This window comes from Sander lucioperca, chromosome 1 (assembly GCF_008315115.2).
Source record: "Sander lucioperca isolate FBNREF2018 chromosome 1, SLUC_FBN_1.2, whole genome shotgun sequence".
NCBI classification, from domain to species: domain Eukaryota; kingdom Metazoa; phylum Chordata; class Actinopteri; order Perciformes; family Percidae; genus Sander; species Sander lucioperca.
The window spans coordinates 29,179,891-29,195,837 of NC_050173.1; the positions used below are offsets into that span (position 1 = coordinate 29,179,891).

The following is a 15,947-nucleotide window of genomic DNA, read 5'->3' on the forward strand; positions in this document are numbered from 1 at the left end:
GCAAAACTACAGAGCAAAAAAAACTTAAATTGTACTGTTCAGTGAGTGATAATTGTTTTTGGAGATTTCAAAATAAGAGACGTCAGATATGGAAATACTCCGTGAAAAACGACCAAATCAATATCTTTTATTTATCACATTTCATATCAATTACACACACTATGTTGCGCTAAGAATGGCCTGTTAGTGCTTATTTAAACCAGGGAATTCCTGCAACGGTGCTTTTACTTCGAAATAAACATTGTACACTCTCTGAAAAAAAAAAAAGTTTTCACTTCCGGGCCGGAATCTATTCCTCTGTTGCTGTCGTCTTTCTGCTCTCTACTACCCCCAGTTCATGAATCATATTAGCACAAAGTTTGCTTTTATCTACGACGTTCATTGCAGCATTTGACCGCCGAGCAGCAGAAATGGTGTTTAAAGTGACTGTCAACAGTGCCTGGAGGGCAACGAGGACGCTGTGGCTGCTTATGCTAGTGAGTCTGTCTGTGAGCATATGTGTTTGCCGAGCATCTTCAATTCAGGAGGACAGTGCCATGGAGAACATCGTTACAGAGAAAAAGGTTGAGGAGAGCCACAGGCAAGACAGCGCGGACCTGCTCATCTTCATAATGCTCCTCACCCTCACCATCCTAACCATCTGGTTGTTCAAACACCGGCGGTTTAGGTTTCTGCACGAAACTGGACTGGCGATGATTTATGGTGAGATGCTCCACCGTGATTAAGAGACGTCATCAGTGTCTATACTATGATTTTGTATTGATGATTAGATTTGAAATGATTGCATGTCAATATCTGCTTTTATTCTTCAAACCCCGGCAATACAGTTAAGCTGTGGCGCATTTTAGTACATTTAGCTGTTCTAGGTAGATATCGGGTAACAAGCTTAGTTACTTAGTTACGGCGTTATAAACACCTCCCTGCTCGGTCTGGAAAATAACATCCAAGCAGCTAAGTTTTTTTGGGCCCCGTAGCATAAAAAAGCAAGCCCAAAATCTCACTTCCTAACACTCTGGTCTGGTGACTGGTGAGGCCAACGATAAATATGCTTCAGATAGACGTCACGTCGAGCATGCGCCACGATGTGTGATTGACTGTTCCTCTTTCATCCAGACACCAGCATAAACCCTTTCTACACCTAATAGGACAAACACCACTCATTGGGCTGTCATTGCTCTTTGGTGGCATTTTTATAGAGTTGATGCCAAAATAATGGTTTGAATGGATAAAAAGTTGCTCATGCTGTAGTAGAATCTGATACATTTTGTATCTCCAAAAACTAGTTTCAGTAATTGCTAAAAACCCCAGTACACCCATAGTCCATCCACAGAGGTGTTTTTACTTAATGATCTTAATCTGAAAAGTAACTAAAGCTGTCAAATGTAACGGAGTAAAAAGTACAATATTTACCTCTGAGATGTAGTGGAGTAGAAGTATAAAGTTGCATAAAATGAAATATTTAAGTAAAGTACAAGTACCTAGAATTTGTCTTTATTTATTTTCCACAAAATAGTCTTACTGAAACATTTGATAGTCCTCTGCAACTTTAGGCAGTGCCAGAATCATGACCACCACTCCTCACTCCTCTGGTGACACCTCCTCATCGATTTTGGCCTCCTTGTTGCAACCATAGACTGCTTATATTAATCATCTCTCCCCTCTGTATCACATTCGTCCTGCCTCTTCCCCACCAGGTGTACTTGTTGGCGTGGTCTTGCGCTATGGCATCCATGTTCCTCGGGACATTAGCAACGTCACAATGAGCTGCCACGTCAATGCCAGCCCCGCCACTCTGCTGGTCAACGTCAGTGGGAAATTCTACGAGTACACTCTGAAAGGAGAGATCGGTGCCAACGAGGTGAACGACGTGCAAGATAATGAGATGCTGCGAAAGGTACAGGCCGTCAGTCGTGTTTAAAATGTTTGATTGTTTAAAATGTGATGTTAGGTGTTCTGAAGTTTCTATGTCTGTCTACAGGTTTGACGTTTTTCTACTTTTCATGTTGCAACTGTAAAATGTAGAGCTGATTAATGAAGCTGATTAAAAAAATGCTATTAGCCGTAATGCGTTTGGTCTGCCTGCGTATAGAAGCCGTCCCCTTTTTCCATCTTGTCATTTCAGTGTTATAATAACCTTTTGTCGATTGTCCTGAAAGCTACTTCATGCTGCCCCAGATGTGTCATTTATGATTAATTAACTTATTTAAGTTATCCCATCATCCAAGTATCCATTAAAACAACATTCTCTCTTTTTTGGTTGAATGCGTAACCTAATTATAGTGATTCAGAACTGTAATATGATGCTGTTTTTGTGTCGATTCAGGTGACCTTTGACCCTGAAGTGTTCTTCAATATTCTCCTTCCACCTATCATCTTCCACGCTGGCTACAGCTTGAAAAGGGTACAGTAGTATTTTGGGCACTCTGTTTCTATTTTTAACATGTTTGACTCCTGATGAAATAATATCCTCTTTAAATATGAAATGCTAAAATCCACTTATTCCTTCTCATCTTTAGAGATGAATGATAATTAAAGACACTATGCAGATGATTCATATTTAATTATTTTGTCTTTCAGAGACACTTTTTCCGTAACATGGGATCCATCCTGGCTTATGCCTTCCTGGGGACAGTTGTTTCCTGTTTTGTTATTGGGTAAGAATATTAATTAGCACACACGACTACATCGTAGACACAATAGTTGCACAAAATACATCATACGACAGAGCAGTATTCATATATGTAAATTACTGTAGTTGTAAAGTGCCCTTAATGCCACCAACGTCGGTGATGTTTATGATGATGTGCAAAACCACCTGCTGTTCTTCCGTCAGGTTGCTGATGTACGGCTGTGTATTGCTAATGAAGCAGGTGGGACAGCTGGGTGGAGACTTCTTCTTCACTGATTGTCTGTTCTTTGGAGCCATTGTCTCTGCCACAGATCCTGGTACATTTGCGTTTTCTCAATCTTCAAAGCTTGTCTTGCTTACAAGTTACCTTAATTATAACCTGGATTCACTTCTATCTCTTGAATTGCTCAAAACTTGTAGTACACATTCTTGCAAACAGGACACAGGCAAACAACTCATCATAAAGTTAAAGATTTGTCAAATTTGCATACAAGAATAATTCATTCACGCTGGAAACATGACCATCATCTCTCTTACAATTGCTCAATTCTTGAGTGTAGTTTTGAAGGACACTATTATTCCCACAATACAAAGTCCAACTGATGGTAAAATGTTAAAAAAAACTGTGGTTAAGCGCGTCAGGGAAAAAGCTCAGAAAACATAAATACTTTCAGTTTCAGTTTTAAATATCCTGTAATTTTAAATTCCAAAGTTGCAGTTAGTTTACTGTAGTTAGTTTGTCAGTGCAAAAAAATGTTAATCATTAATATATACTTTTTTTTTTTCTTTTATTACGAACACATTGGTGTACATAATACAGCACAACAAATATGCATCTTTTTCTGATTTAAAGAAAAAAATAAAAAAAATAATATATACGTAGAAAAGAATGGAATGACATACTTAAACATAATTGAAAATCCAGAGAAAATAAATGAGTGAAAGGAAAAAGAAAAATTCTCGAAAAAAAGAAAAAGAAAGAAAAAAGAACTTGGTTATACAAGTGGACACAATAATTAAAATAGTGAAAAAAATAAAATAATAATAATACAGTTAGTCTGAAAGAAAGACAAGCTGAAAATATGTACTCCTGGAGAAAAATTTAAGTGAACGAACATTTGAGTAGCTTAAACAAAAAATTAGGGGGAGGAGACGTGAAAATAAGATCATCATAAATTAAGTAAAGTCTGATCTAAGTGAGGATATCGATTCAACCCAGGATGCCCAACAGTTTTTAAATTGATCTCGTTCAAGTCTTACAGTAAAAGTGAAAAAGCTTCTCCATCACATAAATGTCGTGGATAACCTCGAACCAATCTTCAACCTTGGGTACATCTGTTGTCAACCACTTCCTTGTAATGGCTTTCTTAATGGCTATCAACATAATATTAAACATAAACTTGTTTACATATCCCTTAACAGTTTCTGGTCTCAAACCCAGGTACGGAGTCTCCTTTAACACCTTTTCCATAAAGCTTTTAATTTGTTTCCAGTAGACCAGAATTAAAGGGCACTGCCAAAACACATGATTATGATTTGCCTTCTTTTCCCCACAGGACCTCCAGCATGTAATGTTATTGTTCAAGAAAGTCTGTTGTGCTGGCGTTTAAAAAAATCTCATTAGGTTCTTCCACCCAAATTCTCGCCAGGACAGCGCAGATGTGCTTCTCCATTGTTGTCTAATTCATTTTGAGTGTAGAGTGAATTTCCTTACTTTTCCTATTAATATATACTTTTATGGTATTATAGTTTGTATCATAAAAAATTAAAATACAGCTCTTGACACCCGCTTCAATCTTGCTCAGTGATGTGTGTCATTACTTGGTTCAGTTCTAATTTAGTGTGTTCCTCTTTCTTCACAGTGACGGTCCTGGCCATCTTCAACGAGCTGCAGGTAGACGTTGATCTGTACGCTCTGCTGTTTGGAGAGAGTGTGCTCAACGATGCAGTGGCTGTGATTCTGTCCTCGTAAGTCGGCTGCATCTATCCCCAACCAGTTTGAATGTGCTAAATGAGCTGCTAAATTACTCCTGAGAGAAATAGCAAAATTGCAAGTCATGCTTTTGTATCGATCAGCCTGGACCTTTAAACTAATCTAATCAGCTTCTCATTAACACCATGAGGTGGTCACTAAGCTAACACTCCACATGGGACTGTTATTATTTCCACAGAATTGTAAATTGTTACAGCAGGCACAGTGGAAGGGCCAGAGAGAATCTGACCAGCCCATTGAACGGGTGCACTAAGTAGAGCATGGCATTGTTTGCCTTTTGCGGTGCCTTTGGGACAAACATGACAAATCACCGGACATTTGTTTTTAGACTCTGGCTTATTCAACCAGAGATGCAGAACATTTCGTTGTTTATTTATATAGTTTTGCTTTTTTTTGGTGAATCAGCAAATAGCACATTTCTATTATTTAAAAAAAAATTAAAAAGCAGAGAAGAAGGCAGGATGCCTGGAATGCTAATAAACAAAATGCCTGGTGATATGTTTTGCGAGTGTGGGGGCTGTGAATGTAGAGGGTGAATATATAACTTCACATTTTATTGCAAAACTACCTCAGCAAAATATTTGAAAATTGCTTTTTCTCACTGACAACTATCCTGCTGAATTTTAATTAATTCTGCTGCAATAAAATCCCTCTCATTCCAGACTCCAGTTTAAAAACGGAATTATTTTCAAAAAACTATTCAACCCAGGTTTGATCAGCAGTATCATCTTGTTCTTTTAAGTATGACTTTATTGGGATGGTTCAGTGTTGATACTCAACCTCAAGGTGACACATTTCATCTTCCTTCATTAAAAATTTACTGTACAGTGCATGGTAGCTGCGACACAGATATGTTAATGAGTTTGTTGTGTTGCTGCCTTTGGCACACTGAAAACACATTTGAATTTTTCTGTCCACACCAATTTCGAAGCAGATTTAAAAACTCTCTTTATTTGCACTAAATTCTCTTAGAGGAAGGAAACAGCTCCGTAGTCTCTTTTTCTTTTCGGCAGAATGTGGTTTTCCACCTTTTAAAAATGGTGTATTTAACAGCATTTAATGATATGTGGTAAAAAAAAAAACAAGTTCCTTCTCTTTTTGTCATTGTTGGTTGTTAGGATAACAGCAGTGACATCATCACATTTAGTATTTTTTTTATATCTATTGTTCCAACCCTGCTCTGGATTTATGGGAACATGTGTCCCTTGCAAAAAACCTTGACCTCAGTGGAAACTTACATGCATATACAGTATGCAGTCTAAAAGATAGATTACATATCTATACTTATTTTCACACAGCAAAATCACTTGAGTAGACTTCTAAGCAGGCCACAACTTTATAAGTTGAGTATTTACACTTAACTATCCAAATAGAGTCTGAGACTCTTTTGTTCCAACCCACTGACGTCTACATTACTCTGCTTTTCTCTTTATCTTAACTTGTACAGTATGAGTGAGAGTCATTGTTGTGAAAGCCTGCTCTTTATCAACAGACGCAAACCTGAAATGTAGCAGGAGACCTTCTATAGTGTGGTGGAATGTGCAGTTATTGACAAAATTATTTGCCAATAAGAAGACTGTTTAAAGTACAAGTTAGGCTGTTACATCATATTATATAAATGCCTTCTACATTTTCTGTATGCAGGCTTTAACGTTAGCTGTTTTTAAGTTTATGTATAACTATAAACCTTCAGTCTGCAGTGATTTATCTTAATGTTTGACATGATTTACACTCTCTGTACACATGTGTTATATCAGGTCTATAGTAGCATACCAGCCACAGGGGGACAACAGTCACACCTTTGAGGTCATGGCGTTGCTGAAGTCTTTCGGGATGTTCCTTGGAGTTTTCAGCGGCTCCTTTGCTCTGGGAGTGGCCACCGGGGTCGTCACTGCTCTCATATCTTTTCTGTCATTTCATTATTCATATAGAAGACATAGCTATTTGTCAAACTTTTCATAATAAGACATGAAATAACATGTAAAATCCATCCACTGTGAGCAGGTTTTGTAAAAAAAAAAAAAAAAAAATACAACCTTGTTTTTAAAATAATGATAAAAAGGTCAAATAAAAATGAGTCCATAATGGTAGTTGTTTACAATATAGTTTTCTTGTCTGAAGAATCCACAATATTTTGAAATAAAATATGGACAATTGCTCCATTAGAGCTCTGCGTCGATTTAACAAAATCACTTTGCTTTGGAAACAAGTAAAATTATAGCTCCGCAATGTCATTTTTTTCAGATTCACCTGTTAAAAAAATAAATAAAAAACTTTTAGCGGATGTTATATTATGAATTAATTTTTTCAGTGTCATTGTTAAACTCCTTGACTTCTTGTCCGTACGTGACCAAGTTCACTAAACTGAGGGATTTCCCGCTGTTAGAGACGGCTCTGTTCTTCCTAATGTCATGGAGCACATTCCTGCTGGCTGAGGCCTGTGGCTTCACAGGTAACACACACACACACACACACACACACACGCAAACACACAAGACACACACACACACACACACACACACACACAACTTGTTTAAACCTAATGTTATTGCTAATAATCCTTGTTTATTAATCTTCTAACTCTTCTGTTTCTGTATCTCTGTCCCTCCTGGTGTGTTGCAGGTGTGGTGGCGGTACTGTTCTGTGGAATCACTCAGGCCCACTACACCTTCAACAACCTGTCTCCTGATTCCCAGGACAGGACTAAACAGGTCAGACCTACACTCCTGCTATTCATTTTTCAATGTCTGTGCCTTTATTTTGACAGTAAAAAAAAGTTATGCATTCAGCCACCTTCACCGGTCAAGTACTGATGCATTAAATCTGTAATTCTGTTGCGTTAAACTTCTTCTGTACCCTCTCTTCTTCACTCTACATACAATGTACTAGTACCAAACTTTTTTTTTTAATGACGGAGGAAAACCAAATTTGATAGATTAAAAAAAGATTTGAACGAAAGAGGCATTATTAACGAAAAAATAATCCAAAGCTAAAAATAGTTTTTTCCTTTCAAGTGAAATGAAACAAAAATAACATTTATACATGCACTGAAATTAAAATGTTTTGAAAGTTTGATTACAGTCAAAGCCGTGCAAGCCAAGTGTATTTATACGTCCGTTTAGACGTCCGTTGATGTTGTTTTTCTTGTGTTGCAGCTGTTTGAGCTGCTAAATTTCCTGGCAGAGAACTTCATTTTCTCCTACATGGGTCTGGCCCTGTTCACCTTCCAGAGCCATATCTTTAATCCCATGTTCATCGTTGGAGCTTTTGTATCTTTTGCAAACGGGTGCACACAAAGCTTGATATAACCCTCACAACAGTAGCTATTTTCACTTGCATGTTAGTATCAGCATTGTTGTTTTCTCCTTAACCTTGTTCCCACCCAGGTGGCAGTTTTCCTGGGAAGAGCTGCGAACATCTACCCTCTCTCATTACTTCTTAATCTGGGACGACGCAACAAGATCACTTCCAACTTCCAGCACATGATGATGTTTGCGGGTTAGTGGTATACAGATAGAGAAGATATTTACCGTGTATATTGTTACCACTGTAAAAAGGTTTGGTTAAAGCTACATTGTGTAAGAATTTCTCCCATCTAGCGGTGAAATTGTATATGACAACCAACTGAATATTACTTTCTAGCCCCTCCCATTCCGAGCGCGTTTTAACTCCTATGGTGGCCGAACCCGAAATTAGCTCTTAGTAGCTCCATCGTTTACACAGCTGTTCTAGCCACTCCAGTATTAACTTTGGTCTTGTTGCTTTGCCTGTCGCAATGTCGTTTGAATTCTCTTTTTCGCTTCCCTGGCGAGTAATCTCCCCCTGGCATTCGTCACGGTGCCACTGAGTGTAAGAGGGCGAAAGGCGGAGGTATGTCCCTCTTTGGCTAATGTATTTTAAAGATGGAGGCGCTACATGGCGGCCGTCATTCGAGCGACCTGCTCGTATGTATTCTGAATGATTCTAAGTGGCAGATTCTACGCTTACGAGAATACTTTGATTAGTTGGTGGAAGTAATTACACATGAATGAGCACATATTTGTGAAAGAACAAAGGGGTTTTTGCTAAGAATCAACTAAAAAAATTACACAATGGAGCTTTAAGAATAAGAGAAATGTAGGCCTCATCACTCACTGTGACTCGATTAAAAGATAACTAACACAGGCTTGATCATTTGTCTTCTATAGGAACTTGCATACTTGTTTGTGTGTAACATTCTTCGTGCTGTGCTTTTTAGGACTGCGAGGCGCAATGACCTTCGCCCTGTCCATCAGGGACACGGCGACATACGCCCGTCAGATGATGTTTACCACCACTCTGCTCGTTGTCTTCTTTACTGTTTGGATTTGTGGAGGTGGCACCACCCAGATGCTGTCCTGCCAGCACATACGGTATGCCTCTCCTTCACCTATCAAACCCATTCATAGGTCAAACTGGATTTGCAGTTAGCATTTGTTGAACGCTGGAGGGTTTTGACAAGTCATGGCATTTCAGATAATGTCAGAGAAATTTACTTTTTCAAATGCTTTTATGTCCAGACTTTATGACCCCCATGTTTAACTGGTTCATCAGGTCCAAAAATCAAGTCATTGTAACTTTTGACTGCAGCTGATTGATGTGTTTTTTTCCTTTACAGAGTGGGAGTGGACTCTGATCAAGATAACCCTGTAAGTGTGGCCCTTGTAAACCACTTATTGCTGTAATGTGACTGTAAGAAAACACCTAAACCACATTTTCTGTGTTTGTACAGGTGAGTATCACTGAAGGCTCAGAGAGAAGAAGCACCAAACAAGAAAGTGCCTGGCTTTTCAGAATTTGGTACAACTTTGACCACAAGTATCCTTTGGCAGCAAATGATTAGTTTACTACTTATTTTTTATTTTCTCTGTGCTAGACACATAGATGACCAGCCTTTAAAGAATGCTGCACCTTTGACACAGAAAATATAAAAATATATAACATAAACAGCAGAAATCAGTCATAACATACCATAACAAAAAGAGTAATATAATTGAATATTAAAAACTGCAAATACAATGCAACATCTACAAAACCTTTGTAGGTTAGATAAAGGATAAATGAAGGCGAGTGGTATCAAACATGTTCCAGTTAAGTGGTGACTACTGTAGCTCGCAGTGTCAGACAGCAGAGGGAGCACCATGTACAGAGTTTGTTTGTTTTGATACATTTTTTATTGAGAAAGGCACAAGATTAACAACATTACACATCACAGATTTAGCCCTTTCTTTCTTTTCTTTTTTTTCAGCCCCCCTATCCCTTAACACACATACAATGTAAAACATTTCAAAACTAAAACCAAAAAGTCTACCTTCCCCCCCTCCCCCATAGCGAGCGACCCCACCCCCACCCCACCCCACCCCAGATCTCTCCCCCCAAAAACTAAAGACGATCACGCTGCACCCTTTATTTAATTAAAGTGTATGTTTCATCCCATGCCCTGATAGTTTTAATGGTGGCGCCATGTATTCGGGCCACGGACCACTCCATCGAAACAATTTCAAGAAGTGAGTTGGCTCATTGCTGCCAGGTTAAGGTGTGTGGCGGCTGCCATCTCAAGGCCAACATCTTCTTAGTTGCTGTGAGACCAGCCCATAAGATGCGTCTCTACTGTACAGACAAATCTAAACAGGAGTCGTCATTTAGTAGGAACCATGTACAGAGTTGAAGACAAATGATCTTCTTCATTGGCTGCGTAGTATAAGGTTATATAAATGACCTAATTCAATTACTTTAATTTTGATCAGTTTGCCCTTTTAACTTTGACAAGAAAGCCAACATTTGTCTATATACACTTAAAGAGCATTCATTAATCACACTTTACAGGATTCTTTGTTTGTCGTGTCTTGCCACTCTCTATTAGTGCTTGTTCTCTATGAAATATGTCCTTGACTTGAGCCCTTTCCAGCTACCTGAAGCCCATCCTGACTCACAGCGGCCCCCCTCTCACAGCCACGCTGCCTCCCTGCTGCGGCCCCCTCGCCCGCTTCCTCACCAGCGCTCAGGCCTATGAGGTCAGACACTGGTTCATACAGGAGCTATTTTTGGCTGAACTGTGTTTGTTAAGATGTATCCTGTATAAACCGATGAAAAAAGTTGTTGTGATGAATCATGAAGCGCAGATGTCCAGTTTGAAGCTTAAGGTTTTGTTTAACTGGGCAGATGAGGAAATTGTAATAATCAATAACCAGAGTTACAAAAAAAAGAGTGTTAAAGTCACATTTATTTCAGTTTGTGTGAGTAACAATCCTCTTCCCTCTCACCAGAATGAGTGCCAGTTGAAGGATGACGACTCTGACCTCATCCTGACAGACGGTGACATCAACCTGACCTACGGTGACATCACAGTCAGTACAGATGCCTCAGGTTCCCACACGAGCGGCGGTCCAGCCTTTGCTGGCGCTGCCACCTCTGATGACTTGGACAGAGAGTTAACGTATGGAGATCACGAGCTGGTGATGAGAGGCACACGCCTGGTGCTACCCATGGATGACTCTGAGCCGCCCTTTACGGACCCCCACCACCGCATGCGGATGTGAAGATAGTCTTTCAACGCAGACCCAGACATACCGTCCGACTCACACTGACCCGAGCCATCGAGCGAAAGACCAGTACCTGACATTCCTAATATTCACTCCTCCACTTTGTTCACTTTTGCGCTTGCCTCATTCTTCTGTTTCCCCACACATTTCCTCACTAACCCCAATGTGGCTAATCACTGTCTCTACCTCATTCTCCTCGCTCTACTTGTTTCTACACCTCTCTGGCATCTGCCATAATTGTAATATAGTCTTATTTATTTGCCTTTGTTGGTATTCAATTGAAAGTCAGTTTCACTTAGTTTGGCTTAAAGCTGCGTGTCAGTCACCTTACTGTAGCATTGCACAGAGGTCTAGCAGCATGTGTTAGTGAGTAAATGCAAGTAGCAACCAATTTGTCGATGTACAGTATATCATTAGAGTACTATAACTTTGATTTGCATGCTGAGGATGCTTGGTGTTTTCTTCGTATGGGAGGTTGAGGGCTTTTGTGTTTTGGGTCTGACTTTGAATGTTGCTGCCTTTTCTCTGCCCATCAGAGGCATGCTGACCCATTGGACAACTTTACTGTACATTTTTGTTACAATCAAGTGCCTGGGAATTGTAGTTTTAAGCCTGGCAACCCAGACTGGAAAGCAGAGCCAGTTCAGGATGGGCAATCATGCAGTTGTAGTTTTACTTTGTAAAAAGAACAAAATATACAAAAAAAACTAAACCGACCCCTCTGTCCATAAGGTAGCAATATACTCAGTGGGTGTTTGGGCTGTTAGTTTGTGCTATTTGCCTGTAAATAGTGTGTAACAATGTGATGTCACTGATGCAGTGTAACCTGGCAGTGAGAGTTGTGGATCTCTCCCAATGACCTTTGACTGTGACATAGAGAGGGACTTTACACCTTATTGTAGAAGCTGATGTCGCTCACTGCAGAAGGAAGGGCTTTTGTTCCAAAAAGGAGATCCCAGTGAGTTTTATCAGAGAGTGATTAGTGCCATTTTTGTTCTGCATTTTGACATTTTGTGAAAACTGAATGCAGACAACCTTAAAGTGTTTTGTATTATTTTTGCAACAGAGCTTAATTACTTAAAGCTGACTCACATTTGTCATATACATTTAGCTTTGTGCGTACAGTTTCTGTAACATTCGTGCATTATTGTTGAGACTTTGGATGAAATATTTCGCATTAAATGAACCTGAAGAACACACATAGATAAATGAATTTGCCACTAAAGAAATTTGTTATTGGTCAGAACACAAGAGGTTTTGTGAGTATAATTTTGGCAAATCAGAGAATTGATTATCTCTCTTATGATTTTATTAGGGCTGCAGCCAATTATTATTTTTTTTATCATCAATTAATCTGACAGCTATTTTTTGTAGTATAGATCAAATTGATTAATCATTTGATCTATACAGTGTAACATTTTCCCAGAGCTTAAGTTGACATATTTAAATATCTTGTTTTGTCTGATCAACAGTTGAAAACCCAAAGATATTCAATTAATATAAAATAAATGTAAAAAAAAAGAAGTAAATATTTACATTTGAGAAGCTGGACACGGTGAATGTTTGCTTAAAAAATGACAAACGATTAATTGATTATCAAAATTGCTTGTCGATTGAACCATTAAACCACTAAACCATTCATCGACTGATTATTGCAGCCCTAGATTTTATACAAGGAAGTCCATAAAATCAGTGAATAAGACAGGAAAAGCTACCTGATGATTATTCTAATCATTTCATCTCTGATATGAGCAGGATGTTTGCACTATGGCAGTTCAACATTATGAGAACAACAGTAGTTGTTGAAATGCTGGATGTTTTTCTCTGCTGTACACAACAATGTCCTTGAGGGTTAATGGTTTGATGGTTAGAGAGAAGTATACTAACATTAATTCAGTATATACTAGCTTTAAGATGCATTAAGTCATAAAAAATACTAGTAAAGGGGTACCCATTGATGGATGTGTTACATTTTTAAACGTAGTCTTATGTCAGTGTGGGTGCACAAGAAGAACGGAAGAGTTCTGTGAGCTGAGTATAGCAGCGGGTTTAACAGGAAGCGCTGATAGGGCCTCACCATGGCAACGCTGTGTTGATGAGGACAGAAGCCAGAAAACACTCCGAACACGGTGACTTTGTTGAACACCATGGTTTTGCGGTTTATCGTCTTGGTGAACTAAAGAAAAAATAATTAGGTGTATGCAAAATGGATGCAAGACGATTTTAATATGTTTTCAGAAAAGAGTGAAAGAAAGAGATGATAAAAGAGAGAAATGGAAGAAAGATAGTTAGGCCTGTTTGTGTGTTGGGAACGATACAGAGGTGGAAGGAAGTGCAGGCTTTTGGATATCGCTTTCCACAGTTTATCTTCTGCTGTGCAGGAACTTGTAATTGAAAGTGTTTACATTTTTTTTCCAATCAGGCATGCCTCTGGACACCACTTTGTCCAGGAAATGATTTATTCTTTCCACCATTTTATGCTTTTCATTTGTGCTATTATTGATTTTATTTTGTGGAAGGGAAATGATGAAGTCAAAAATAAAAGTTGAAGAATTTGTACGTATCCATTAGGAACGTTTTATTTTTGCTCTAATGTTTTAACCAACAGTTGCTTTTATATTATTTCCCTTTATGTTTTGGAAGGTCAAAGGAAAAATTAACATCAGTTTCTTAAGGATCTTGAATGAATGTTCAGTAGAAGTCAAGTTGGTTCATTGATATTTCTTGTAAATAATTATTTCCACATTACAGTGGCAGCCGAGATGATTAAAAGTCTTTTCTTACCGCTGTTACATCTCATCACTTCACCATTCAGGTACTTGTGTCAATGTTTGAATGCTGTTGCCATTACTTCTACAGAGAATGAATCATTTATCTTCAACATATGGTGGGGAAAAAACAAATATATATATATATATATATATATATATATATATATACATATAGGTTTTGGTGTTTGCCTACTGCTCTGCCAGTTGGTGTTCTCTCTCTGAATGGTGACTTGTGATAGACTTTGATCATTGGAAACCCTTTCTGAAGTAGCTGACCAAAGAGGCCTGCTGTGCTTTGTGTTGTCAGACAGTCCACTCTATCTTTATACTGCAAACTCTGTGTGTGTGTGCGTGTGTGTGCGCGCGCATCTGAGAGGGAGACGTGTTGTCTCTCCTTTCGTCTGTGTTGCAGGTACTGACTGTTACCATCTGTGTAAATATACTCTCACCTGTTGATGTGCGTGCAACGGTCAATAAACAGAAACCTGTGCTTTTGATTAAAGCCCTCGCTGTAATGGCCTCCTCATTTACCTTGTTTTCTTTTTTATTGGACGTCTGGGTCCATGCAGCTGTGTCGATCATCCCATCCTCAAGAAATATGAAAGATTAGTGCCAGAAGTGATTTTATTTGAGTTACATAAATCTGGGAATTTAACATTGTGCTAAGAACAGGTTTATAATCTTCATAGCCTTGAAATGTGGCAGGTAGCCCAAGCCTCCACGCTATTAAAGATGGTCAAATATTCCATTTGGATAAAGTCAACTTAGACTGGGACTGGCTGGTCAGAGTTAACCTCAAATATTTGGGGTGCAGTGGTTTCCAACATGGAGGTACAGCCCCAAAAAAGGGTCACAAGATGAACGTGTAAGCCTGTGAGATGATAAGCAGGAAAAGACAATACATATAGTATTTCTTCTCTTTTTTTTTCTTATGTAACACTGGATAGTTGTATCTCTTCAGGCCTCTAAAAGTCCAATAGAAACAACCCAAGAAGAAAAAAAACACTTTAGGGGTGAACTTGTAAACATAAGCAAGTTGCTACGATTGTTCACAGGTAGACACTTTCATTTGAGACTATGCTTAAAAGGTTAGGAATCACTTCCAGTCCAGACCTGTGAATAAAAATGCATGGATTATTCCTTGTTGTAGGTTAACTCTGGGGTAGGGTTTTCTGTTATGACCCTGGATGTGTCAAACATTCTCTAGTGTGTGATGTTAGAGCTAAATGACATCTTCTCATGCTGTCTTTATGGAATAAATTAATTTTTAATTCTAAGGAGGCATGTGAAATATGCACCTTGCTCTAATAACTACATTTTATTTTCCCAATTTGATCAAACACTCATCAAGCTTAAAAAACATAAATTGATCTACTATTTTCCTGTTACTTTTTATTCTCAATGATTAAATACACCAAAAAATATCTAAACTAAAATCTTTTCCCCCCCCCCCCCCCCCCAAAAAACAAACAAACAAATTAAATAAAAATAAACAAATTTTGATGACACATTTCACTCATCCGTCCAAAATAAAGGGGCAGAGTGGTGTTGATATGAAAGCCGCACCCTTCCTGCACAGCCAAGACGGTGCTATTTTATTCACCCAGGCACAATTTGTGCCAGATGTCAGGTAACATGTTCCTAATATGGGCACAACTCCCTCCAGTCCGCTCAAGAATGTCTGTATGGTGGAGTTACAGTCCAGAGAGGAAATAGTAGTTTTAAAGAGCCACTTTGCTTTGGCTTGAGTAGACAATTGTCTTTCAGCTGAACTGTAAATCAAGCAAAAAGTCTAGTTGTATAAGACAAATTACACTCCTGTTTTACAATAGCAGATGAAGGTAGATATATGGGGGGGGGGGGGCAAAGGTCATTGTACAGTCATGTAGCCTACAGTAACCAATTGAAAGCTTTTTTATTAGCAGATGAAGAAGACATACAGTATTTCTTGTTCCAGCATGTACTTATTAAGAAGCCGTATTTTGGCCTGATCC

General features: G+C 38.7%; 1 protein-coding gene across 1 annotated transcript; it reads left to right on the forward strand.

The window, feature by feature from the left end:
* Window positions 1-410: 410 nt before the first annotated feature.
* Window positions 411-14,455, forward strand: slc9a6a (solute carrier family 9 member A6a). The gene is made up of 16 exons (XM_031302919.2): window positions 411-702; window positions 1,695-1,894; window positions 2,324-2,401; window positions 2,578-2,654; window positions 2,834-2,946; window positions 4,492-4,597; window positions 6,380-6,521; window positions 6,969-7,074; window positions 7,245-7,333; window positions 7,778-7,891; window positions 8,009-8,120; window positions 8,860-9,013; window positions 9,259-9,289; window positions 9,373-9,458; window positions 10,549-10,654; window positions 10,907-14,455. The coding sequence occupies exons 1-16, from the start codon at window positions 411-413 to the stop codon at window positions 11,177-11,179; spliced, it is 2,079 nt and encodes a 692-aa protein (XP_031158779.1). The 3' UTR covers window positions 11,180-14,455.
* The last annotated feature ends 1,492 nt before the right edge of the window (window positions 14,456-15,947 follow it).

What these genes read in the sequence shown, in the direction of transcription:
- slc9a6a (XM_031302919.2), top strand. Translation starts at nt 411, where the DNA reads ATGGTGTTTAAAGTGACTGTCAACAGTGCCTGGAGGGCAACGAGGACG. An exon ending in GTTTCCTGTTTTGTTATTGG is followed by an intron (nt 2,655 to 2,833) that starts GTAAGAATATTA and finishes TTCTTCCGTCAG; the next exon opens with GTTGCTGATGTACGGCTGTG. An exon ending in CCGGGGTCGTCACTGCTCTC is followed by an intron (nt 6,522 to 6,968) that starts ATATCTTTTCTG and finishes TCTTGTCCGTAC; the next exon opens with GTGACCAAGTTCACTAAACT.